This window comes from Gobius niger, assembly GCF_951799975.1.
Source record: "Gobius niger genome assembly, chromosome: 2".
NCBI lineage: Eukaryota > Metazoa > Chordata > Actinopteri > Gobiiformes > Gobiidae > Gobius > Gobius niger.
The window spans coordinates 13,280,337-13,307,732 of NC_136853.1; the positions used below are offsets into that span (position 1 = coordinate 13,280,337).

At 40.5% G+C, this 27,396-nt stretch overlaps 1 protein-coding gene across 1 annotated transcript in view; it reads right to left on the reverse strand.

Annotated features, from left to right (window-relative positions):
• epha5 (EPH receptor A5) overlaps window positions 1–27,396 on the reverse strand; it is a 105,820-nt gene that overhangs the window by 29,908 nt on the left and 48,516 nt on the right. The window contains exons 4-5 of the mRNA XM_079582567.1: window positions 23,075–23,230; window positions 19,711–20,049 (exon numbers count right to left, since the gene is read on the reverse strand). Coding sequence (XP_079438693.1) covers window positions 19,711–20,049; window positions 23,075–23,230 — 495 coding nt within the window. The remainder of the gene's footprint in view (window positions 1–19,710; window positions 20,050–23,074; window positions 23,231–27,396) is intronic.

The following is a 27,396-nucleotide window of genomic DNA, read 5'->3' on the forward strand; positions in this document are numbered from 1 at the left end:
GGTGGAGATGGGGAGGTGGGGGTTAAACTGCGTTCCAAATTATTATGCAAATTGTATTTAAGTTCCATAAAGGTACGAAAAAAAAAGAAAAAAACTCATGGATGGTATTGTGTCCCAGGGCTCTTTGAATCACTGACAATCTCAGACGCCTGGGATGATTATTTATCAGGTTAAGTCCAGGTAAGGGAACAACTACTGAAAAAGGACGATCCACATTATTAAGCAGATCACCATTTTCAAGCAATATGGGAAAGAAAAAGGATCTCTCTGCTGATGAAAAGTGTGAAATAGTTGAATGCACTAGCTAGGAATGAAAACCTTCGATATTTCAAGAAAGATTAAGCATAATCATTGTACTGTTAAGAGATTTGAGACTGATTCAGAGCACACACGGGTTTGTGCAGATAAAGGCACACTAAGGACGGTTTCTGCCAGAGAAACACATCAGATTAAGAGAACAGATGCTACAAAGCAGCAAACAGGTATTAGAAGCTGCTGGTGCCTCTGGAGTCTCCTGAACATCAAGGTGTAGGACCCTCCAGAGGCTGCAGTTGTGCATAAACCTTCTATCCGGCCTCCCCTAAACTGTTAGTTGAAGCTGACGAGCAGAAACGGCTGCAGTGACTCAGAAATACATGAAGACTCATTTTCAAACAGTCTTGTTCACTGATTAGTGAATACCTCTGCATCACTGGCTGCTATGGGCATAAAAGGAGAGAAACTCATGATGTGGACCCCCTCCTCCCCTGACTTCAACCCTATTGAGAACCTTTGGAGCCTCGACAAAAGAAAAACTTCTATGAGGGTGGGAGGCAGTTTTCATCCAAACAGCAGCTCTGGGAGGCTATTCTAACATCCTGCAATGCAAAGAAATCCAAGCAGAAACTCTCCAAAAACTCACAAGTTTAATGGATGAATAAGACTATAAGAATGTTGAAGCTGCTATCACAGAAGGGCTCCTATGTTAACATACAACTTGACCTGTTAATATGTTTTTGATTGAAATAGCTTTTGATTTCAGTACCTCCTAATGCTACAAATGACCATTTTCAGTTAATTACAAGCTTTAAAATGTATTGAAACGATGAGTTGCATAATAATTTGGAACAGTAGATTTGGACTTTTTTACAATTTTTTTTTTTTTTTTTTTATAAATTCTGTTATCACTGGGAGGTTTTTTCAACCACATATAAATGACCCTCTACCAGTTAAATACTTGAACATTATGCTGACTCTCATTTGGAATTAATCAATTGACAACATTTTGGAAAAATGTCATTTGCATAATAATTTGGAACGCAGTGTGTAGCTGAACTATAAGGATGATTGTTTAAGAGGAGACAGCGACAAACAGGTGATGAGGATACGAACAGGGAAGAAATACAGAGTTCTTTGCTGAATTTTTGCTTCAGCTCACTCCAAATGTTTCACAAAAAAACATATGCTGTATATATTTAAAAATACGTACATAATATACATGTACATTAAGCAATAAGAGGAGCATGGGCGCCATATGTTGGTGATCACAAGACTAAAGTAAACGTTTTCCAATGGCTCTTATCTGTTCTTGCAAATTCACTTTTCCTGTAACAACAAAGTCGTTTTTAATTCTGCCCTGTTACGACTTACATAACCTCCTCATTAGCTGTGATTAAAGCGGAGAAATGCCGAGAGTTGTAAAAGCGGAGGGGGCTCTGATTCGATGACACCTCCGGCTTTGATGTGCACATGCAGGCGGCAAACTGTTTGTCGCAACGAGTTTGACGTTGTTTATGAAATATTAATGCCATTATTATGCATGAAAGGGACAGAAATGACAAAAACGGGAACATCTGGAACATGGTTGGATATGAAATTTGCAGAGGGCCATTGTGATGCGCTGTCATGACAATCCATTATTAAAAGTGACCAATGTTTTGTTTCCATGGTTAATATCCTGTTTAGATCAAAGACTGGAGATGTCATTTGAATAATACAGCATGTCATAACAAAGAATTCCATGTCCAAAACTAATAATGACAATGATTTGCATCATAAGTGTCAGTTTCTTTAGAATTGTTTGTCTTTAATGAGAAAGTAACTACAACTTGGTTCACAAATTGTCAGATAGGTTTGCAATTTTGTGATTGTTCTTTTGCACAGCACTTTACATACAGTTGTGAAATATATATTTTTCTTTATTTATTGTACCATTGAAAGTTTAGTTGTTAAATCTAAGTCTTAAGCTCTTTTTGTTCCTTTTATGTGTTATTTAGCTTGCTGTTCTTTGGTGGTGGTTTAAAAGAACCAAATGCACCTGTGCCGAATTAAACCATGTTTTATTTATTTATTTTGTGTTTATTTATGTGGATACCCTTTAGCTGAGAGCTATATGCAGTCAACTATTCTTCCAGGGTCCATTCCAAAAAGCATTTTCACATTGATACAAAATATATTTGCCTTCAAATGTACATAGATTTTTCATGGTACTCATAATACTTTTCAAATCATACAAGCATTCAAACTACAAACTCATATCAGAGTCTAAACACAGATGACACTTCCATTATTTTCCAAATAATACCTCACAAATTTCATTTGGAATACTTTTCCAGGTGGATATAGGAAACACTTTTCATCTTGAAATAAATATGAGGATGTTATATCCTTAATGACGCTATTATTATCATTATTATTATGCTATTATGATTATGCATAAAATTGTATTAAATATAAAAACAAGCATTGTAACTGATGAGGTGTCGCTTCCAATTTCACCCTCGTTTGGAGATATAGGAATATGTTGGGAGAAGCTAAATGCTAACAACATCTTTGGTCGTTTTGCATGACTGAGTGCACGCACAAAGACCAGACAGGTACACATCAACTTGTCTAAGCTCAGGTAAGAACTTATCTCAGTATGGAAAACGGTGGCCTGTTCCTTTAAGTGCCCAATGTGACTTGTATCCTTTGATTTAGATTGAGCCATGATAGAGTGGAGCACATGTGTTCTCTTCTAGTTCTCTACACATTTGCCGCAGTTGGCAGAGTCTCGCGGTGTGGACGGCATACTAACGGCCTCTGCTACTGGACTAAGAAAAAAGCTTAACAGCAAACTGGTCATTACACCTAAGTTCAAACTGCATTTTGAAAAAAATCTAATTCAATTCAAAATCGAGTTGGTAAGTGAAATCGATTCCTATCTTCAGAAAAAAAAGTGTAATTTTTTTACATATTTGTTTTAGTATTAATATTTTGGATGTTGAAAAACTGCACAGTGACTTTTCAGTTTTTACAGGCATTGCCTTTGCGATGCACTTTACCTAAAAACAATAAATATGCAAATCAAGTTATGCAAATCAGCAGTTATTCTGTTTCAAATGGGGGACAACAAATCTGATTGAATCGCAAATTGAGCTTTTTTTTTTTTATAAGAAAATCAAAGATATTTTTGGTGGAACTAATTGCCATCAATGCATGTTTTGCTCAAATGACACATTTTCATCGGGGCAGCCAGGCACCTTTGTAGATTTTTCCACAGTCCAAAGTAAACATGTACGATTATGGAAGGGGTACAATGCCCTTTTAGAGAGGAACGTCCAAAAAGCAGAATAAAGCAAACGCATCTCACCACAATTAAGGTAACTTCATAACAAGATGAGTTGATATAATGTTATGGAATGGGGCAGAGAAGTCAAACTAACATAAAAAAGTGGCGGTAGATGGGAACCGGGGCGAAAGGCAGGGAGTTGGAGGGTCTTGTGGCGCTTATTTACGTAACATAACATGTGGAGCCACAAAATGCCAAAAGTTACCACAAATATGTATTAGTAGCAGAAACGGACAGCACTTAAATAAAAATCATTTCTCCAGAAGTCATCTATTCTGTACAAGTTCATCTCTGTCACCAACCCCGCATTGTTGTAACCCGAACTGTTGGCTCATCTCTCCATGGGACAATTGAGGAGTCCCTGACACATAAAGAGCTTTTAACCAGGCAAAACGGTCCCCCGGGCCAAACCCCCCACCCTCCTTGCGTGCGTGTGAGCGTGCACATGCGTCCACCCTCACGGTCAGCGCAATAACAGTTTCAGTTTCAATAGCCTCGGCCGCGGTCTGTGGGGAATAAATCACAGCTACCAAACACAGTAACTGTATCCTGAGTGGCTGGTCGCGCACAAAGTGTTATCTGCGACATCTTAAAAGCCTGAAAGCAGACACCCAATCACACTCAATGTTAAAGCGGCGGAAAAAGAGCGGCGGCGCTGACCAGAAAAAGCCTCTTTCCCAGCAGCTTAACAGGTAACAATACACCGGCTTGCACCAGACGAGCGGCTAAGTTTATCCGTCAAACGCCGTGATGTGTGGGATCACAGAGCTCTGGAATGAATCTAAATGAACAAGGAACAAGGTACAAAGAGCAGTGACCAGCCACATGAAACATAGATATTTATGAAGAATCTGTCCTTCCATGATGCAATACTCTCCCATTGTCCTTCTTTCATAAGTATAGCGGCGTCAGTGACTTCACAAGGACATGGCATCAATCCATTTGAACTCATTTGTAAATGATTTGGGCTCATCCAGACTGTAGGGAAAAAACATAAACTGATCAAATGATAGATAGAGTTTAGAGGATTTTTACATCTAAGTCTGTTCATAGATCAAGGTGTCATTGTTAATTTGTTTGTTTATTTTGTGTATTTGTTTCCACGATATACAAAAGATGTTACTAAATCATCATAAAATGCAACTAATACTCCACAAATGATCTAATAAAACCCAAGGTAACACTTTAGATTACAGCCTGCAAGTTCCATGTGTGTACATGTAACAAGAAAGTCAATACACATTTAAGTGCAAGATTTAATGAAGAGTAATGAGGGTGTACCACATGTAGGGGTATCTCACTTTAAATTAAAGCCCACACTGATGATACACATTAGTATGGCGTAATTGCACAGTAGTTATGTGGTTATTTTCCCTAGCTTCAACTCTTTACTCTTTATTTTTCTCTGTTCCCTCTTGTTTCTTGCACTTACAGGCCATGGGCCTGATCTTATGTCTTAAAATGCAGATGATAGCGTAACATTTTGCAGTAGGAGTGCACTTTGTGATCTTGCCACTCCAGACTTAGCTCATTTACTAAGTGGGAAGTACTGGGGTGGAGACACACTTTTTTTCCTCCAACCAGATCGACTCTCCAGCCGGGAAAGGGAGGGAGAGGGGTTGTGGGGTGTGGGGGGTGAACATGTGCATTTGTTTTGTTTCGCATTCATGCCAAGGTGGCCAATCCGCGCCACAGCGGACGCTGTAGGTCTTTATCTCTCGAGATGTGAACATTATTTATCCCACGATGGGTTAATAAAGTTTTTAGTTTGACCTGTGAGAGCCTGAGGCTTAAGGACGAACACAAGGCAGCGCAATGTAAACGAGGAAGTGAATGTCAGAGGTCCATCAGAGCAGTCACCTCCTCTCGCCCTCTCACAAGTGGCGAAGGCGCAAAGCACATAGCTCCGCCATTCAGAAAATAATTCGCCAAGAGCCTGCGCCCGTCCATGCGCCAACACAAGATCTGGCCCCATAACTTCTCACTTTAGATGTGGCAGCCCGCACTCATGCTCAATTTATGAAACTTTATAAAGCTAGATGGTCAAAACACCTAAATGTTGTACAGCTTTGTTATACTTTGTACTCCTTGTTATACTCCATCAAACCTTGCACTTTAATGGGCAATTACCTGTGCTTACATGTGGAATTACTAGTTATTTCCCCTACACATGGAACTGGTGGTCTGTAATCTAAAGCGTTACCAAACCCTGAATACCTAATATTTGGCTTCCGTCCAATTTTTTGCCATTTTACATTTGCAATTGAATCTTTTGTGGTCTAAAACAATGCAACCATGTGCAGCAATGCTTAAACAAGTGAAAAGCAATGTTGATTATTTCTGCCGTGGTCATTTCTGTAAAAGCTGCATCTGCCGTCATGACCCCACGGCGGTCCAGTAAGTGGCATTCAGCAGTGCAAACAGCATTAGGGGCTCACCTGTCATTAGCACTTACCACACCATGGAGACGACTTTCAGTATTGGTCCATGACACTGTGTTCAATCCAAGTTTATTTGTATCGCTCATTTAAAAACAACTTCAGTTTGACCAAAGTGCAAAAAGACCAAAAAGCATAGCGCCTCTTTTTTTTGGAATGCAAATGTTGTTAGTGCCGCTTAAACTATAACCAAAGTCATTCAAAGTAATACATGGCATTAAAATTAGACGTGGGGATAACCCTGTTTTCACTTTAAATGACTTGGCTTTTCCTTGACAGATTTCTCAAAGTAAAACATGACTGAAAATCTGGTGACTCAATCAAACGCTCTTTAATGCCACACCTGACATTCAACTCACGTCCCGAATCATTTGCATTTTTTTCTTCTTCGTATTGACACAATTTGGTAATAAGAGGCGACAGCTTTAGTCCTCCTGCTCCGTCCTCGCATTAACACCGCTTCGACGGAAAAGACAAGCACCACCTCGAGCGCGCCACTTCTTCCTTTTGTGCACATTTCTCAAAGCCCTAAACGCCCAAGAATATATTTATCACCGCAGCTCTCCCTTTTTACCCTTGTTTTCTCTTGACACCTAAAAGGAGCGCAGCCAGTCACCTCTCCTCCTCGCCTCGCCAAGACGCCTTTCGCACGTCCCTCCGAACTCCAAACAAAAGCTTCTTTTCAGACTGCGACAGACTGAAGATGTATGCCCGCTGTGAGAAAAGGGGAGGTGATGACGGAGAGGAGGGGTGATGAAGAGTGGGTGTTTGACAAAAAGACAAAGTGGGAAAGAGATATAGATGTGTCTCGAAGCGTGCTGACTGCGCTGGGGTTGGACGTGCACAAATACAACAGAACGTTTTGGCTTGAACGTGTCTTTCCTGAACTATTTGCTTCACCTGGTCACCTGCGGGATGTATCCCCAATTAAGCTGACTGTTTTTAAAGGCCCATGAGTGTTGGTTCCACAGGCGCTCTGTCCACATAGCCCATGGACGACGTAGCCTCACATTAGCCTCACAGCGAGAACGTCCTGGGGTCGACTCCCAGCTCGAGTGGAGCCTTTCTGCGAGGAGTTTGCATGTTTACCCTTTATCCTTTAGGGGCTCTGTTTTCCCCTGCCTCTAAAATCATGCACCATAGGCTCCCTTACCCCTGGGACCAGGACTCCCCTGAAAATTACATTATGACATCTCTGCTTTGCGCTTTGTCTCAAATGAGAGATGTAATGGGAGATGGAGAAAACAAGTGAAATAAAAAGTGCCCTCAATGCTTTTGGCTCAGTGTGCCGACACTAAACACTTCTGTAGAGACGACTTGAGCGCTATAATGAGTACTATAGTATAGGCCAGGGGTGTCCAAACTTTTTTTCCTGTGGGGCCGCATACTGAAGCGTACACAGGGTGAAGGGCCATAGATCGGTGGTTAGTGCCGCAAAACCTTTGACTAGCAGAGGTTTAAATTGTGCCCCACACCTTTATCTCTGCTCAAAACCTTCATGCCAGCTCTGTCTCACAGTAAAAGGTTAGTTGTTTGGTTAGAATTGTGTAGAATTATTACATTTCAAATAAAATAAAGGCATTCAGGATTCAGCAAAAAGGCAGAGGGCCACCAAAAATTGGTCTGAGGGCCGCATAAGGCCCCTGGGCCGCACTTTGGACACCCCTGGTATAGGCACTTTGTATGGTATCGCTCACTGCTTTATACATTTATGTTGCAACATATTCTCTCAAGCTTAATTGCAATTTAAGTAGAATCTAAGGTTACTGCTACTGCTGTGAGGCGTAAAGCCACAGCGGGAACATCCTCAATTTATTTTCACTCTTCAGCATGCATTCTGCCTTTTTTTAATGGCACTACAAAAAACACAGCTGGGTTGCTGTAACATCACATATATTTAGATTTAAATCAAACCCAAAGCAAAGCATGGAGCCCTGTGTGTCATCATGAGGAGTGGTAGAAATTAGAATTAGAAACCAAACATGATGGTATAAGAACCCAAACTACAAATGTACACAATTGACTTAAGAGATGTTTGTGGACAGAGGTGATGTTTATGATATACCTAAATATCCAGGATGCACTGACAAAGATCCTTTATCCAATTGTTTACTACTTTATACACCTTACTATTTTATCTCTTTTGTAGAACAATTCAAAAATAATTGTTAGGCCTAAAACACATGCTAACCCCTTGAAGCCTGAATTTATTTCCAATTATTTATAAAATATATATTATCAGTTTTTGTTTTCAGACTAATACTAATTTAAGACTTGCAGGAAGTCGAGGAAATATCCTGTACTAACGACGCCTGGAACAGGGTTTGGACAGGATTGGAACAAGTTTGCCGAGGGTATCTTTAAAACACACAGGACCTTCATAATTTCTCCATGTGGTGCATATTTCAGCTCGAATTTGAAAGTATAAGTGAGTGAGATTGGGAGATAGCAGAATTCCTGCAACATGACAGAGAACACAAATTGAGTGAGTGGATTTTGCAGAATAAAGGCCCTTTGTCGATTACTTAGAAAATTGTTTGTGACCAATCTTGTAACACATACAATATATGGTGCTGGCTGTAAAAGATGGAATCTACAGATGTTCAATTACGCCAAAAATAATCATTTCAATTTCAAGAATGCATTTCTCCATACGATAGCATTGTAGAGCTTCTGTTGTGAACCACAGCCGTAGAGCTCGGGGCAATCGAGATAAAGATGATTCATATTCGATGCTGTCCATCAATATTATAAAGTCTATGGATTTTTCCAGCGGGCCCTTTTTGTTCTGTTATTCTTCATTAATCCTGATGTATGAGGTGATCTGTCTCATGTATGGAGAGGTCATGAAAGTGGGATAACCCTCCTGTGTGTCAGGCCTGGCCACAGATAAGAACAGCATTACAACAATGGCAAACATAAGCTGCTCAGGCCACTATCTGTCTGCGGCATCAGCCAAATCAATACAGCGCAACAACTACGGGCTTTATTATCATTTAACTGCCCTCGGAGAATGACAGAACCAGCGCTCCGAGGTAAGATGCAGAGAGATAGAAGAAAGATTTCGCTAAGAGAGATTGCTTTATTAAAGTTGTAATATACCAGAGAGGAGGCATTCAGACGTAACCATCCACAAGAACGGCACTCTTCAAGACATGCACCATTTTTTGTGACGATGATATCACACAACTCTCCTACATGCCTGTCCTTGATGATGTCTGGTATCAACGTGCCACCAGGAAAAATAGAAACAAAACATCTGGCATGTGCAAAATGTTGCAGTTGCTGTATGAGAAATGACATTTTTTTTTAGTGCATTATCTGGCTACATGTAATTCACATGAAGAGCATTTGTGATTACAATCAAAATATATAATTTATAACTTTCCTCAGTAAACCAAAAAGCATTCATTCACACAGGTTTGAGAAATCCAGTTCACTTCCGTTGTTTCTTTTTCCTGGATTTTGTTTTTTTGGCCATAGACGGAACACAACACAGCCCACCACATCTTTAAGCCCATAATGCATCACCAGACCGGTTTTGTGGATGTTTTCTGCTCTCAAAGTGTTCTTCATCACGCCGTTGGTTTGCTGGAATATGTTTTGTCTTAAGTGAAAGCTTGCATTCCAACAACACTCGTCTCGGGTCTGACTTTACGACGAGTGGCCTGCGCTCCTTCCACCCTCTGTACGAGCCTCCTTTCGCCGCTTAACTGGACCCTAATTTGGCAAGAGGCTTTAATCTGACAGATAAATGCTGCGTGCACATTTAGATCTTTTCCCCTTGTGATTTGGTGTGAGACGCTTTGTTCCAACGCAGACTTTGAGGAGTCACAATGAGTTTTATCCAAGGAGCTCTGTTGTATAGATGATACATTCATGCCCATATTATTTAAGTAAACTTTCACTGTTTCAAGCTGTTGGGCTGTGTTTTTTTTTTTGTTGGGCTGTCTTTTTTTTTCCAGAGCTTTCCTCAAACGAGCCAGAGCGAGACACGGTTCGGATGTCAAGTGTGAATATTCCCCCGGAAGACTAAAACTACAACACTGGTCATGACGGGAGATGCACCGATCCAGCTTTTTTGCTACCGATACCGATACTGGGGTTTGAGTACTTGCCGATATCTGATATTAACCGATACCAAGAGACTTTCTTTAAAGTGGCTGACTCGGAGTGAAAAATGTAATTGACTCCTTTTTCCATTTTAAGATCAATATAGTCATATTTTATTGTCATGATGCTACAGATCAATTATCAATTAATATCTACTGATAAACTAATAGATGAACAGTATACAAGGATTACTGGACTTTTCTACACTACATATCCTTGGGTATATGACAGGCTTTAGGGTAAATTAATATAAACAACTCACATGAAGTGATCTGATCATTACAAATATGTTAGATAAACTAAAAAAACAAACACATAGCATTAGCACACACACGCTAGCTTAAGCTAACTCAGCGGTTGAATTCTCCAGGTTCTTAGCTTTACAATCATATACAGCATGCCCACATTCACTTAGATTTAGGAGGTAAAGGTTGTGTTTTAAGACGGTGAGAGCCAAAACCGGTATCGGCTCCGATACCCAATACCAGTATCGGATCGGTGCATCCCTAGTGACCACCGCTGCCTGCAGAAAACACAACAGGATAATTTAAAATCCTGACCAGCCCAGTCTCTCACTCCTTAATGTATATTCCTTATAGGGACATTACTTCGAATGTTAAAAAAAATATTGCTTTTAATCCTCAATTATGCATGATGTGTTCATTTTCAACATCCAGAATAAGGATCATCTTTAAAATGTTGAAAATATCTATAACAATGGTGCTGAATTCTGAAGAAATTCAATCTGGGGACTTTAAATTCTCCTCAATTTTCTGTCTATACTCTCTTACACCTGAGTGATCACGCTGTTTAAATCCACACGCCCCAAATATAGAGCCACCCACCTCCCGTCTTTTTATTGCGCTTCATTGACGAGCATCCCTGCTGCTTTCACATCCTCGCCAACTCTATTCTCCTAATGTCTGCTTTATAATTCTGCTAAGTTCATCCAAACAAAAGAACATTAACCACTTAGTCTAATAATCTGTGAACAAATGCATTACGATTCATTTGAGCAATAGGCCCAACATGAAAAACAATGTACATTTAAAGTAAATTTACTTAGAGCAAATCACCATACAGGCAGAGATAATAGAGAATTGCAACGCAAGACTGGACTTGGAACATACATTACTAAACACAAGGCTTTCAAAAGTAGAAATTAAAGTAACATACAAGTAAAAATTCAGTGACAAAACAAAACACTTACAAAAATGCCAGATTTGTGGCCATGGCCGAGGTCTAGGGTGACCAGACACCAAAATCCAGGCGTTTTCACTGGATCCCGAACCCAGTCGTAATTGCCTGATTAAAAGCCAACGGCCAGTCCGCTGAACAACACCTTTATTATCGCGCACAGGAGAGTGCTGGATAACAGTCGGGTGCCCAGCGACGTTTAAACCCCCCATCTTCAAACCTGCTGTATTTGGACTGTGGCTGAAAACTGCTTCTGACCCCTCTGCAGATAACCTGTAGCAGTCATTTGGACCGCTGTAAACTCTGAGAACAGGGATGAGCTTTGTGCAGGGGCAGAAACTCCAAATGTTTCAGAGCTGGGACTATCTGTCTCAATATATAACGTCTTCAACTATAAAACTTGAAGAAATGCTCCTATGACTTTACCTCTGTTATCTCCAACTGGTAGCTTTCTGCAAGTCTTTTTACAAGCTGGATTTGATTTTGAAGCAGAGCTGTTATTCTAATTTGACATCATTGAGATTTTACACATAGCATAAGGTAGTGTCCAAACCAATGTTATAAATATTTATCTGACTTTTTGATGATTTAGCACATTTGCTGCCTTTATCATGTATTACTTCCATTAAGAGTAAGTGTCAACTTCAGTCAATTCCATCTTTACGCTACCTCCATCTCTCAGCATCATTCCCCACACCACCCTCTCTCTCTCCCCCCGCTTTCAGCATGTCCTGCTTTTCCCACTAGCACTGTTTTTTTTTTTTTTTTGGCATTTCAACCCGGGCATTTCGGGGACGCTGTGAAATCACCTATTTCACGGATCCCTTATCAACAGTGACACTTCACACACATCAAACAGCACCATGTATCCGTCTAATGTTGCCCCCAAACCTTCCCTACTTCAGTGCCCGTTTAACACTTGCACCCTTTGGCCTCTCTGGAGAAGACACACAGACAAGAATCTAATTGCCCCCAACATTCAAAAGAGGATGCTCAAGGTCCTCATTAAGTAAATGCACGTGGGGCAATATAAGGTGCTTGTTACACTGGTCATTACGCTTTATGGAGGAAGGAATATGGATTAACATCATTAGTGTGATTACTTTGGGAATGAGTGTCGCAGAGAGGGCAGAGGACCAATAAAGATTGATCACAGCACAGGTCAAGTTAACCAAAACAGGGTTAGAGAGGTTGTAGTAGTGTAAGACATCTGAAGTGCATTCACTTTGAAGAAGTGAAGTCAATTCAAAGATGATACTGATGGAGAAAGCCTTATCTCCTTTGGCAGGTCGTTCCAGAGCTGAGGGGGCCGGAACAAAAAGGCCTAAACAAACTTTAAAAGTGATCGGTAAGTCATTTACGGAGCACAAGGAGCGAGTGAAGGGAAGCTAAAAACAGAGTGATACGTTGCCATCTATTAACCTGTTAAAGCACTAAAATATTATTTTTGGATTCTTGGATCTTGGCGTTTGGTCACCAACCCACTCTGAGTCTCTGTGATTTGATTGGCTTCAGAGCTACACTATGGGTCAGACACCGTGAGTCACAGCAACATGACACTAAATAGTGAGCCCTTATTTTCTGCAAAAAGGCTGAGGCCTCATTGCTCTTCAGTCACAGACTGAGAAGTGAAGAAGGAAGTCATGGAGTGTCTGCTTTAGAACATTACACTTCTGCTGGATTCAACAGTTACTATAGAAACTATTTTCTCCAAAGTAAAAGTAGATCTACCACAGTATATCAGTGGTAGATCTACCACCAAAATGACCCACCACGTCTCAGAGAAACTGGGACACACATGACCCTACATCAGATAATATATATGGATATTTCTTCAGCCTTTATATATATCAATCATGTGTTTGTTATTGTAATAATTTCTCCTATATTTGTTGTTTTTACCATATTTTGAGTTTCAGAATATGATAACTCTCATATCCAGCAGAAGTCTGAAGTTCTGTCTAAAGCAGAATCTCCATGACTTCCTTCTTCACTTCTCAGTCTGTGACTGAAGAGGCCTCAGCCTTTTTACTGGAAACAAACAACTCACTGTATTTACTGTGTTACTGTCACTCATGGTGTCTGACCTGAAGTCTAACTCTGAAGAAAGTCAATTCACATTTACACTGAGATGGTTGGAGTGGCGCCCCCTTGTGTCACCTTGCATCCAAATGCCCGGACCATAACAGTGGGTCCTATACAGTACAGGCTCAGGTATTCTAAGGGGGTTAAAACCAGAGTGAAGCCTTGTTGCCGGCTTTTAAGGTGCAAGGGAGGGTTGTTATAGGGAGCTGCAGCAGTCAAGGCGGGGGGAAATGAGGGCATTGGTGACTCTCTGGAAGTCGTAGCAGTGTCTTCTCTCCTGACAATGCGCTGTACTCAAGTCAAGCTGGCACAAAAAAAAAATGTTGCCAAAAAAAAGTTGCTCATATGGATGGCATTATGCGTTATATAGCTTTACAGGGCACTTGGCTGCATGTGCACTCCACAAAGCTGACACTTGGAGACATTCAGACGGACAATCTCACATTCACTTAGTGGTTTTTAAAGTGGCATTAAGTGTTTTTACACACTGAGGTCAGTTTGAGACGCCTGTGATGATTAGTTATGAGTAAAGTCCACTGCCTTTATGCAACTCACTGACCTTAAGACTAAGTTTATTCAGACTCTGTTTTTCCTTGAGGCTGTCAAAACATCCTCTGGGCTATAATAAGGATTCTCTAGGATGTTTAGCAAAGTTGCCTAAGGTGAGGTATGAAACATTGCAAAGAAACAGCTCCAAGTCGGGCACATATCGTATCCATATTCACTCCCAAGCATTTGCCAACTATTTCAAAGATTGTCTATGTCAATGTTAAGAACCGCAAGACTGTCATGCCCATTTGTACAAAGCGCCCTTACGGTTGTACTCCTCCAATCCGTGTAATCTAACCTAATCCTAATCTCGCCTTGGTCCACTGACTGGCCTTGTTTAATCCTGCTCTAACTGCAGTAAACCTGACGTGAAGTGCTGTAGTCTGGGCTAATCCAATCAGTCTGCTGACAGATACAGCGATGCTCTGTGCACTGCCAGACGCCATGTGCCTGCCATCTCACTACTGTAGTAAATAGTACACTATCAATATCTACTCACAAACATATCTAGACGCTTTATAAAACTGAATATTAATGTGAATTGATTTGTAATTCATTCACACATTGCAAAGTCTTTCAAAATACCTTTCACAAAGAAGCAATAATTACACAGCAAAACATAACCCACTTTCACCACACAATGTCTTGCACTGCATGGTCCAAACACGGCGGGTTTCTTTTGAATGCTCAAACATCAGCCATGCAATGTAGTACACCAGATATTTACTCATGACCATGATCCTCTGCCCTCTGCGTCTGAGAAGGTCACCCCAGTGGCACTGAAGAGGTCAAATGTAGAGGATAACTGGACCTAATGCCTTAAATATAGCCCTCCACTAACTGGATTTGCATAAGGATAAAGCAGCGCTACTTAAGAGACATTTAGTTTAGTTTAATTTACTTTTGTTTTATTTAGTGTCATTGTAATATCATTTGCCTATGGGTTACTAACACAGTGCATGCAATTTATTAACTTGAAAACACAAAAAACACACTCATGTACTGTCCTTTATCTGATATAATTTGATAACTTACCCATATGCTTATCAACCAGAAGCCTAGACTTTTCTTGAATATGGTTTTCTCTCTCTCCTCAGGTAGAAGGACAGTAATCTCATATTTTACGACACTATGCGCTACCCATTTCATTATCTCCACATAAAATTAACACACACCAGTGTAAACATAAAAACAGTCTCCCGAGGTACATTTTCATCTCCATTAAGATCCGTCCCACAAAGCATTCATTATTTACAGCTATGGGGAGTGGAGGCTCCCAAGTTCATTGCAATCTTTAATAGGACGCCACAATGCAGTAGAGCGATTGTTTTAAATTACTGACTAACGGTACCTTATTACCAGAGGGACTACAAAAGCAGTTTAACAACCAAACGACACAAGCCAATCCTTATTTTGGACAGAATCTGACTGTATTTCCTCATTAGTAATTGTCTATAGCTGTAGTTTTGCATGGCCAACGTTTGGTTACTGCTATACCCGCAGCAGTCACAGTTTGCAGTTTGAAATACACATTTGGCGTATACCAAGATGAACTTCTGTGTACTGCATGTGGCACCATATTGAGCTCTGATGAAAGGAGCAGTTAGCACTAGAAACTTATTTTATTGTAAAAACATAAAGATCCAGTTCAGAACAACATAATATTATGATGTTTGAGAATACAGTTCTGCCTATACTCAATCTACATGTGTTGATAATACGAGGAGTAAAACGTCCGCGCAGTAACTCCTAAAGGTTATTGACGGAAGTGAGCGGGGAAGTCTTTAGGAGTTATTGCGCGGACGTTTTGCTCCTCGTATCATTACGCCTCACAATATAGTCCCACTTTTTATTTGCTTATAAAATCGACATGCTACATTTCTGTGTAAATATACTTCGCATGAAAACACTTCACGTAACTTTATTTAAATAGGGAACACGTGGAAGAGCTTGGTAGCTTCTATCGTGAGCTTTTTTGGAGCTATGTGACATGTGGGAGAGTATGTGCTCCGTTTGCCTGGCAGAGCGCACGGACAAAGACCAGACGGGGATATATTACCTTGGCTAAAGTGAGGTAAGAGCATATCTCAGTATGTAAAAACGGTGGCCTATTCCTTTAATGAACAAGCCACACCGGATTGTAGCCTTGGGATAATTTCCATCCGTCGTCCCCCATGTGCACTCTCAAACACACTCATACATCCTGGCCTATTGTACATGTTTTTAGTGGTTCGGGGAAACCGGAGTACCCGGGGAAACCTACACGGGGAGAACATGCAAACTCCACACAGGTGGGAATCAAACCCGGGCCTTCTAGCTGTGAAGCACAAGCGCCCGTCAGCCTATACTGTAGATCAGTGGTTCTCAACCTTTTGGAGCTGCGACCCCCATTATAACAATTAAAGGGGTTCGTGACCCCCCCGCCCGGGTCACACTGTGAGAAATCGGAACATTAGCCTACATAATTCTTAAAAAGCAAAGAAAAAAACAAATGGTTAAAAAAAAATCAGCTAATTATGAACATTCAATGGCACTCTGGTAAAATAGCACACACATGCCACAATACAATATTATAATATACGCTAAAAAAAAGGTGTATATTTTATCTACATGATCTGGCAACCCCCCAAATTTGTCTCGCGACCCCCTAACCCAGGGGTGTCCAAACTTTTTTCATGGGGGGCCGCATGTTGAAGTGTACACGGGGTGAAGGGCCGTAGATCAGCAGTTAGTGCCGCAAAACCTTCAACTAGCAGAGGTTTAAATTGTGCCCCATACCTCTATTTAAGCTTAAAACCTTCATGCCAGCTCAGTCTCACAAAAAAATGTTAGTTGTTCAGTTAGAATTGTATAGAATTATTACATTTCAAATAAAAAGGTCCATCTCTGGTGATGTGTACCGATACAGCAAGAGGCCGAGGGCCACCATAAATTGGTCTGAGGGCCGCATTTGGCCCCCGGGCCGCACTTTGGACACCCCTGCCCTAACCACTGCTGTAGATGAACATACTGCTGAGCGAGTAATTTACTCGAACAAAACCATTAACATCTTCCTCAGCAGTCACTGTTCCAGTTGTTCAGAGTTTCCTCCACTTCCGCCGCTTTTGAAAGCTCTTTGAAGCTCTTTGAAGACTCCTCTGTGTCCTCCTCCATTATTATGATGAATGAATGTGGAATGGTGGTGATTACTGTGGTGATCTCTGTTATGAGGTTATCTTAGCAATTTCTGTTTTATGGTCACAAGTTTGTTTTAACGATCACTATGTGTTACTTGTCACGCTCATTAAGATTTATCTGATTGCACATGTTGGAAGATTTTGGCTCTCATAACAAGCCAACTACTGTCATTGTTCATGATACACCTGATCAGTGGATAGTCCATCAGTACGCAAACACAAATATGATAATGTAATGGCAAAAAATAAGCACTTCTTTATTTGCAAAAGACACCAAATACGATTCAAGTTGCCTAACTTCTCTATAAATTGCTCCTAGGCCAATAAAAGCGCATGTAAAAAAAAATAATTTGTCCCATTAATCACTGTTGACAGGCCTGCAGAATAACACCTGCTGCCACACTCGCCATACACAAGCCCCAAATCCAGAGCTGCGGTTTATTTCCCGCTTGCTGTGTTGATAAAAAATGTGCCGCCTAATTGAGGAGCTCAAGCTGCTTGTTCAATGAAAATATCGGAGATTCAGAAGTAAAAACAAAGAGGCCATTCACTGTGTGTCTCTCCGTCACCGCAGGGATGGTGCTTGAGAGAAAATTAATACAGCGACAGATTTGTTGGACAAATACTTGATGATAATATGATCATCTGGCGTCTTTGTTACCAAGCTATTATGTACATGCCAGCGCAATGACACACATGTTTATCTATGCCAGATTTCAATACGAAACTGAGAGGCATAATGACTGCAAAATACACTCGTTGAAATGATTTGAATTGAGTGTACTGATGGTTTTTTTATTTCTATGATTCCACCACTTCAACAATCTTGCCAAATTATCTGCAAGTAAGGCACTGTATACACTAACAATATCAATACGTCAACAGTACTTTTGTTGTACCTACAGTATGTTGCATTAATCATTATCTAGAGCATTACAATAATGTCCATCAATCAAAGGCTGTTTACATGTGCTGGTCCTCTCAAGTAACTTTATGTGGCATTGTCTCAGTTATCCAAATGTGGTATTTTTTGTTCCTTTCTTACAATATACATGTAAGTGATCTGACACATCACTGGCCTATACCGGTACTGCTTAGTCGTGCCTCACAATATCAGCAAGTGAAACATTTTGTGAATAGGATAACCATAAATGGGACAAAAAATAAAAACACAAGTCAAGAAATGCATTTTACTAGAAACTGCTCACTATCCAGACAGAGTCATAACTGCCCAAAATGGATATCACCTCTTTGCTGTGGGGTAATTGCAGGTATTTGGTAATACTCTCAAAGACCTCTTTACACTTACACTTTGTTGGCTAGAAAATGCAATACTGATCTAAAAATACTAAGTAGTTTTACTTCCTGGTTTTCACATGATCTCCTGTATGCCCCTCCCAGTGGTGCAGCAAGGGTGCCCTGGGGCCCCAAGCAAATTTCATCATAAATCACTGCTTTAATAGGCCAACTACATTACTGTGTGATTCCACAAATAACTCAGTGATTCAGACGAGTTGAGAAGAAATGATTCAAAATCCGACTGAAAACATTGCAATAAGAGTCCATTCGAAAGAACAATAGGTCACTGTACACAGACAATGCATTAATCTTGTATTTTACAACTTGCTGAAACATTAGTATATTACAACCCGTGTCGCCACAAAGCAAATGACTAATCTCTCCACGAAGTTACAGAGGTGTAGAGTAAAAACAAGTCCCAAAAACACGTGAAATCCTTTCAAAGGAAACCAGAAGCCAAACACATCCAAAAACAGCTCGTGCTCCATCCATGCACACACTGGGAGAGAGGACGTCACGTGGTGCGTGAGCTGGTCACCTAACAACTCCCACAATGCATTTCTCATAACTTTCCCTCAGAACACAAGGCTGAGGTTCTTTAGGTCATGATGGGCGTTACAATAAACTTGTTTCACTTTCATTGGAAAATGCAATGTGGTGGAGCCATGAGCAAAAAGTATATCTCTTCGGGAACCATGACTCACTAGAACGTGCTGGCAACAAGGGTTTCAATAGCGCCAGATAGCGTGAGTGGTGAGACAGTGTAACTGCAGCACCAAAGTCATTAGGAAGACTAATTAGAGGAAGATATGTTTTACAAAGTTACAAATAATGGGCTAGTTCATAGGGCCCAAATGGCAAGCTATGCCTCTGGCCCTTCCCACCTCCCTCCTATTGCTCCCCTTTGCTGCACAGCTGTATCAATAAGAGGGAAACATTAGGCTTGTGTGGCTGCAGTGAACTATGGCGTGTTTTTTTATAAGAAAGGATTAGGCTTAGCAAGAGATCGGGGGGTGAGCTGAGCATTTCCTGGATACGTTGGACCTCTGGAGGAGCTGTTTAGGAAGAGGAGGAGCTTTTTGAGGGGCCACTGGAGAAGATCCAAAGATTAATAAAAGATGCGCAAGTGGGTCAAAATACAGCTCCAGGTACATTTTTGATGAGAGAACATTGAAAGAGTGTAAAAAGCTCTGCATATTACCCCACTTTAAGGAATGATCCATGGGAGACAAAACATGCACCCGCTGACTGCTCTGCTCCTCACCTGCCTGGTTGGTGGTTACGTTCAGCGTCACATACTGCCTGGCGTGCTCTTTAGCCAGGTCGGTGACACCGTTGACAGCCTCCAGGAGGAAGCTGTAGTTGGTGTGCGACTGCAGGTCGGCCACCATGACCGAGGTGTTGGAGAGGCCCAGGCGGCGCGGCAGGAAGCGAACGTTGGGCCCGCACTCCTCCAGGCCTCGCCCCTCTGGTAGCACCCGCCGGCAAAGGATGTTGTAGCGCACGTCCTTCCTACCTCCGGTCTCCATGGGAACGGACCACTCCAGGAACACGCTGGTCTCATTGACATTAGAGATGGCGTTGCGGGGGGCTGATGGAGGCCCTGGACAGAGAAGTCAGACGCACAGTATCTTAATTGTAATCAATGCAATCACGGGGAAGGCTAAAATAAGCTTCATTCTTCTAACATATGCAATTCATATTCTTAAAGGGTAGAAAAGACAGTTTTGAACATCGCCTGAAGCCTGACAACTCTGACAACGCAAGAAAAAAATCATACCAGCTCAATAAACTAATGTGATTTATTGGCTGCTAATGGGTGTGTGTGGAAAGAACTTTTACTACGTTAATATAAAATCGTTGTAGTTATACAGTATTTCTAAACCAGTTCATTATGATGTGAATGTGTCAAACAATGCTTCGTGCAGTGAATGATTAAGCCTAAATAATAATGGTACCAGAAACCAGATTTTTTGATAAGGATTAAAAAAATAATATCAATATTGAATAAAATCTCCTCAAAAAGGCTGATCATTGACAAACAAACACAATGTCTTGAAGAGATACATTTTTCAATAGGGGTTATAAAAAGATAAATCAATCTTGATCATTTGTCCCAGTCAATCACAAATAAAAAACATCCTTAAATACATAAAATGTTGCCTGGAAAAGCTGAAATCGTTTTGAGCATTTGAGCTTTTGGGCATCGCATGAATCTACAGACATTTTGCCAGCTGACACATTTATTCAACGGCCCAATCTATGTGTGATGTCATACTGTGCCTGCAACTGTGCCCTTCTCCCACGAAACCCTAATGTAGTGCCAGTTTACGTTTTTCAAAATAAGAGCTTTACACATCTACTGTCGCATTCATTCATTTCCTCTTACTCTTACCCGCCAACTCTGTGTCTCTTCTAAATAAACTGAAGGATAAAGAGCAGGTGAAGAGGCGTCAGAACTAAGATGAACTTAATTGTTTTATTGTGATGTACTGGTTGCACTGACTTACTGAATTGTTTTATATGAATGGTTGTACTGTATGTGTGACAGCTGCGGGCAATGAGCCCAAGACAAATTTCCTCATTGAGGACAATAAAGTTTATCCATCCATCCATCCTTTGGACGACCTATTCTTCTGGATTAGCACAATTCAATGCCAGATTATTAATACAAAGCACTTACTGTCCCCCGCAAACAAACAAAACATGGGGTCTTATAAAATGAGCTGCGACAAACTTTTTGGTTGTGACTCACAAAATCTCCATCTGATTTGCGAAAAAAATAAAACAAAATAAAACTAGCAATATCAATTTGAAACTTTTGGCTGTAGATCACTGACATATACAGCGGGAACCATGAGTTTACATAAACTTCATAAAAAGACACATTTGCATTTTTTTTTCTCACTGTCTGACATGAAACCAGAATTAACTTTTATGTTTTTAGAATTTAAAAAAAATATTTCGATTTGTGAAATGCAAAACCAAAAGTTTACATACACTAAGATTGCTATACCTTTAAATAATTTGGGAAAGCCCAGATCACGATGTCCTGACCTTGGAAGCACAAGTCTGGTTCATCCTTGGGAACAATTTCAAGACGCTTGAAGGTCCAGGTTCATTGGTTAAACAATGTTGGAAGTGACCAGTCATCATACAGATCAGAAAGAAGGCGGGTTCAGTGTGCCAGAGGTGAACGTGCTGTGTCTGAAATGTTAATATCAGCCCAAGAACAAATGCAAAAGACCTGGTAAAGATGCTGAAACTGGTAAGAGTTTGTCATTATCCAGAGTCAAACAAGTCCTGCACCGACATGGGCTGAGAGGGAACTCTGCCAGGAAGAAGCCCTTACTCCAAAAGAACCCCCAAAATAACAGATTGGAGTTTGCAAATAAAAAAAAAGGATAAAGACTTTCATTTTTGGAGACATATCCTGTGGTCTGAGGGGGAAAAAAAATGTTGGCCATAATGACCATCGTCACGTTTGGAGGAAAACGGGGAATCTTGCAAGCCTCAGAACATCATCCCAACTGTGAAATAGTGGGGTGGCAGCATCATGCTGTGGGGTTGTTTTGCTGCGGGATGGACTGGTGCACTTCACACCAGCCAGGAAGTTAAAGCTTAGGCGCAGGTGGGTTTTCCAAATGGACAATTCCCAAAGCATATGGCCAATGCTGGTTACAAAGTGTCTTAAGGAAAACAAAGTCAATGTTCTGTAGTGGTCATCACAAAGGTCTGATCACGATCCAGTAGAAAATGTATAGGCAGAGCTGAAAAGGCATAGGCACACAAGGCGGCCTATAAATGTGGCTCAGTTACACCAGTTCTGTATGAAGGAATGGACCAAAACTTATCCAACTATTGTGAGAATCTTGTGGAAGGAAATCCACAACGTATGACCCAAAATAAACATTTTTTTTTATTATAATTGACAAAAACCCAGGCTTACACACTGAAAATGTCAGTTTCATGTCAGACAGTGAGGAAAAATGCAAATGTGTCTTGTTATGAAGTTATGTAAACATTCAGCCCTGGGAGGCAACACCTGTTGTGATATTGGGCAATACAAACCATTGATTGATTGAAACATATGGTTCCCGCTGTATTTGAAAAAAGACATTTTGCCAGTTTTCATTTTTTTTTAATGCTTTTGTATAAAAAGTAAGCCATTGTATGTGTAAATTGTTTTCTGCGACAAAATGTTAATAATGGATAGAGTTTAAATTTGTGGTTTTATTTTGTCAACACGTTAAATACAAAGATTAGGGGATTATGGTTATCTGCTTAGTTTTTGAATACATAGAAATTTGTTAAAAAAAATATTATATATATACAAATTTGTAAAATTCTAAATTCTTATTTTTTTTCTCCAAAACTCAATAAATTAGGATAGGAAGTAGATATTGAATAATCCTTCTAATGTACAAGACTGTAATATTTGATATTTGTATAAGTTGCCACTTATTTGAAAAAAAAAAAAGAAGAAGTTTGAATTCAAACCGCAATTTGTTTCAAAGCTTTCCAAAATGCAAAGTCTTCTCGGATAAATCAAGAACAAAAAGAAACACAAAAACAACAACAAACACATGTCTTAGCAGAAGCGTTGATGAAATAACAGTGTTCCTTACGTGTGCAGGCCATGGATGGAGGGTCGGACTCGATCTTGTAGTACCCGTCCTCACAGCTGCAGGCGGTGGCCCCCGGCTGCTTGGCCACACTGTGGGGAGGACACTTACTGCACGACGGGGCCTCCAGCACTGAGCGGTAGAACCCAGGCTTACACACTGAAAAACATCGACAGAGGCAGCGGGTCAGTCATGGGCTGTGAGGAGCTGGATACTCCAATAATAAGAGACTAGAAGAGACGTTCAGAAGGAAAGTGCAATATTTGATGACAAAACCCAATATGAAAATTACAGTATTCTTCAAATTCTAATCAGTTTTGTCACATTAACACAGTCTTGCTTTCATCAACATCAGCAATTCAGACCAGACATGAAATGCAAATCACAAAATATTTCAACACATAAGTCGGCTAATTCTCAACCTTGCAGCTTACAGCAGCATATTTTGTATATTCCTTGCTATGGATGTTGTGTTTGCTCATATACCAATTGGGAAAAACGCGACTTGTTGTCAGAAATTAAATGAAAGGGGCCATGGAGGGAGGAGAGAAAAAAATAAAATAAAACGCAGCATGGAAAGTCTTTGAGAAAACAGGTCATCTTCCCTGTGGTGGAGATTCCCTGGGTGGCTGCTGTTGTTTGGAGCCTCCTAATCATAGATACTGCCAGTGTTCAGGAGGAAAAAAAGCATTTGTCAACTATTACGTGATGGCAATTTTACGTTTTAATCTATCTCTCCTTTTGAAGTTTGATTTCTTTTATATCTCTCCGAGGAATACCACCTGTGCGACCCACTGTTTATTCATTTTGTTTTATCTAAAGGCAAACTCATGTGTGTGCTTTTTTAGTGATGGACGTTGTGGGAAATTGTTTTCTTTGCTTTGCTGTTGTAGGATTACAGTGATTCTTTCTTTAAATTGCCTTACAGAATCAGAAGCAATGCAATCGTTTTTTTTTTGTCCCCAATGCAATACATATTAATGTGGTTCCCTATGGTGCCAGGATGAATGTGTTTGTTTTTGTGGCTGCACTGCCCCTGCACAAATATAAGCATATCATATCATACCACACTGTATGTACCAAAGAGAAATGAACAAACACAAAATAATAATCTATAGGCACAGCAAACTGGGCACAGTAGAAACATTTGAGTGCCTCAAAACAATTAGAGCAAAATTCCGTTGGGTCTGAGTGGGTTCCCTCAAAATTCTTGGGTTTCCCAACCAACCTAAATCATCTTCCAAGCCTCTCATTACGTGGTACCGCTAGGGCTGTGCAATACATTCGATTACGATTTCGATTATTACACTAGCCGATCACAAAAATAGCATAATCGAGAAGAAACGATTATTAAGGATGCCCTCCCACTCGTCCATCCAAAGCGCAAAAAGTCTGTCCTGCGCGGTTTGTGTGAGGCGTCTGATCAGCTGAAACACCAGCGCAGCGGGACAGAACTGTAAATGACATCGTACTCATATTTTTTATACATAACTCTTGAGATAACGCCACTGTTAAGCGCTCACCTTGTGCTTGAGAACTTTGCTCAGGCACTGGTTTTGTTTTGTAGAAAAGTCTAAAACTCTTCTTCAGGAGCAGATCAACGCAGCTCAAACAAACTCTTATTACTTGATGCCACTGAGATGATTATTTCTGTTCCCTTCGAATTTCTCGAGCTAAAGGCTCAGGCTTTGGTTTGACATAAAAACATTAGCGCTGTGTGATGATGTCATCAGGCCGCGCGGCTCTGTTGGACAGGTGTGAGGGCTGGCCAGCAGGGGGCAGGTATCCCTACAGGATTAGTTTAGAAACTTATTTAACTTTTTTTTTTTTTTTAAATGCTTTTATTGTCCAAAGAAAATGTAATCCATAGTTTTTAAAATAATAATAAAATTGAATAAATAAAATAAAGATTTTTTTTTTTTAAGGCAAAAAATAATCGTTTGAATAATCGTGATTTTAATTATTACTAAAATAATCGTGATGATTATTTTTTCTATAATCGAGCAGGTACCGCTACGGTGTGATGGGTCTCTACATTCTGGACTACGGTGGCCTCCTGCTTTTGACTTGTGAGCTCAGTGACATTGATGAACGGTTCAAAAGCCAGTAATGTTGGGACAATAAAGCCTTAACCCAGACAGAATACACACTTTTCCTATTCTTTACAAAGATGTGTAGTCTGGGACCAGGCGTGATTTCCTCAAGTTCCCAAGGAGCCTTATTACAGTATTGTGATAAAACACAAGGGGCATGCTGTGTACATTGTAAACGAGGAAGTTTGAGGTATTACAAAGGTCGAGAGACTGAAGACTAACTGCAAGGCATATTTATTTATATCATGCATTTCAGACATGGTAACGCAATGTGCCTGTGAACAATTTGAACGATCAAAGTAGTTTTTGCCACAAAAATGTAGGATAGAAGTATTAGCAACTCGATTAAGATTTTTAATGGTATGAAGAATTCCAACAGGAAATCCTCTTAGAGAAGATGAAACATATAACTACATCTTTTGAGAGTAATAAAAGAGAGCGTTTAACAGGGTAAAAACATGAGGATAGTGAAGAAGACTTGTGGTCGTATTGTGGTATTTTACTCGTGGTTAGGGTCCTACTTTTCAACACAAACTATATTAGATTAATTTTATTTAGGATTTCCACCTTAGTTTACATGCAGTGGCAGTATCATTTCAGGAGGATGGGAAACTCTATCATATATCCGACCACCCAGCACAGCCCCACCACACCCCGCTCCCCTCGAACCCCATCCTCTTACCCCGTCCATGCCCTACCGACCGCCCACCCACTCCCACCCCGCTCCCAGTCAGGTTCATACAAAATATACATGGAAATACACCAAAAAAATTAAGTCTACCATTATGTTATACACCCAGGATGACAACCAGCTAGTTTATTAATGACCCTACAATGAGCAAAGGAAACGAACATTCAACATTCTCTAATCATCCCAAGAATCCATCCCTCACTGTTCCCCAACTGCTGCAAAATACATGTGACCAATTACAGATGATATTGTAATTCACGTCATGTTTCAACACTTTTTTGTCAAAGTTTATAATCCCAGGCATTTCGTAGGCACTATATAGCTATAAGCCATGCTCCTCCAAACCCTGCCTCCGCTCCCACGCAGACCTCTGCAGACATCTGAGCTGTGGGGGGAAGTAGACAGCAGGTGATGCACTCCGCATGTTAACACATCAACAATCTCAGTCGCCATGTCAACGGCTCCAAGCCAAACCAATCACTGTCATATCATGGCTTTATTTTCCTCGTGATTCTGGCATCGCATCCGAACACGACACATCTTATAGGCTATGCAGAAGCACGACATTTATATGGGGAAGTTTGTGGCGGAAGGCAGAATCCATTATTTTATTTTTTTTAGGAGGGGGGGGGTTGAGGACGGTGTTTAGCGCGGATGTCCTCTGGGGGATGTGAAGCTGCGCAGTGGCATTTTTAAAAGTGGCAGTAAAAAAAAAACGTGATTCGGCTGCTGCTGTGATTTACGTTCAGTAATTAAAGTTCACCGATGAGGACAACCGGGGGGGGAGGGATGAGGAAGAATTGCGATTGAGGAAGCAGGTAACGCATCAACATCTTAAGGCCAGAGAAACTGCAAAGATACATGGTTTCAGATGGTCTTGAATTGTAGTGGCTGGTGCTTTTCCACTTCCAAAGGGCAGTCAAGGCACTTTTTCCATCACGCATTCTTACACGGTCGATTCTGGAAACACTGGAGGCTTAGTTGAGTGTCTTGCCCAAGGACAAAACGGCGGAATGCAATGGCTCTAACTGGGATTGAACTTCGGCACCACTGCTTTGCCTTTGAAAAGAACAGCCAGATTTGCTCGATTTTTTTTTTTAATCAAATGCAATATCTTCAAAACAACACAGATACATTATTTATATTTGTCTGTTTTTTTTCTTTCTTTTTCCTGAGGGTTGCTGATATCTCCAGGTTAAATCAACACGGATATTATTACATTTTGATTTAGCCTGGAGCAGTGTTAATTTTGACAGCATATTTTATTTTAGTTTCAGTCTTGGTCTTTTGACTAGAATGTAATTTTGTTTTAGTCGAGATTTAGTAAAAAAAAAACTAGTTTTAGTCGACTAAAATTGCATGTCAATTTAGTCGACTGAATTTAAGACTAATTTAGTCATTTATAATATTCATTCTAATCATATTTAATCAAGGTCCTCGACTTCATGGAGCTGCTCCACATGAATAAAGCTCAGAGCTGATCATTTGGCTGTGATTTTACATGATAAATTCAGACAGTCAATAGAAGTTTGGATGATTTT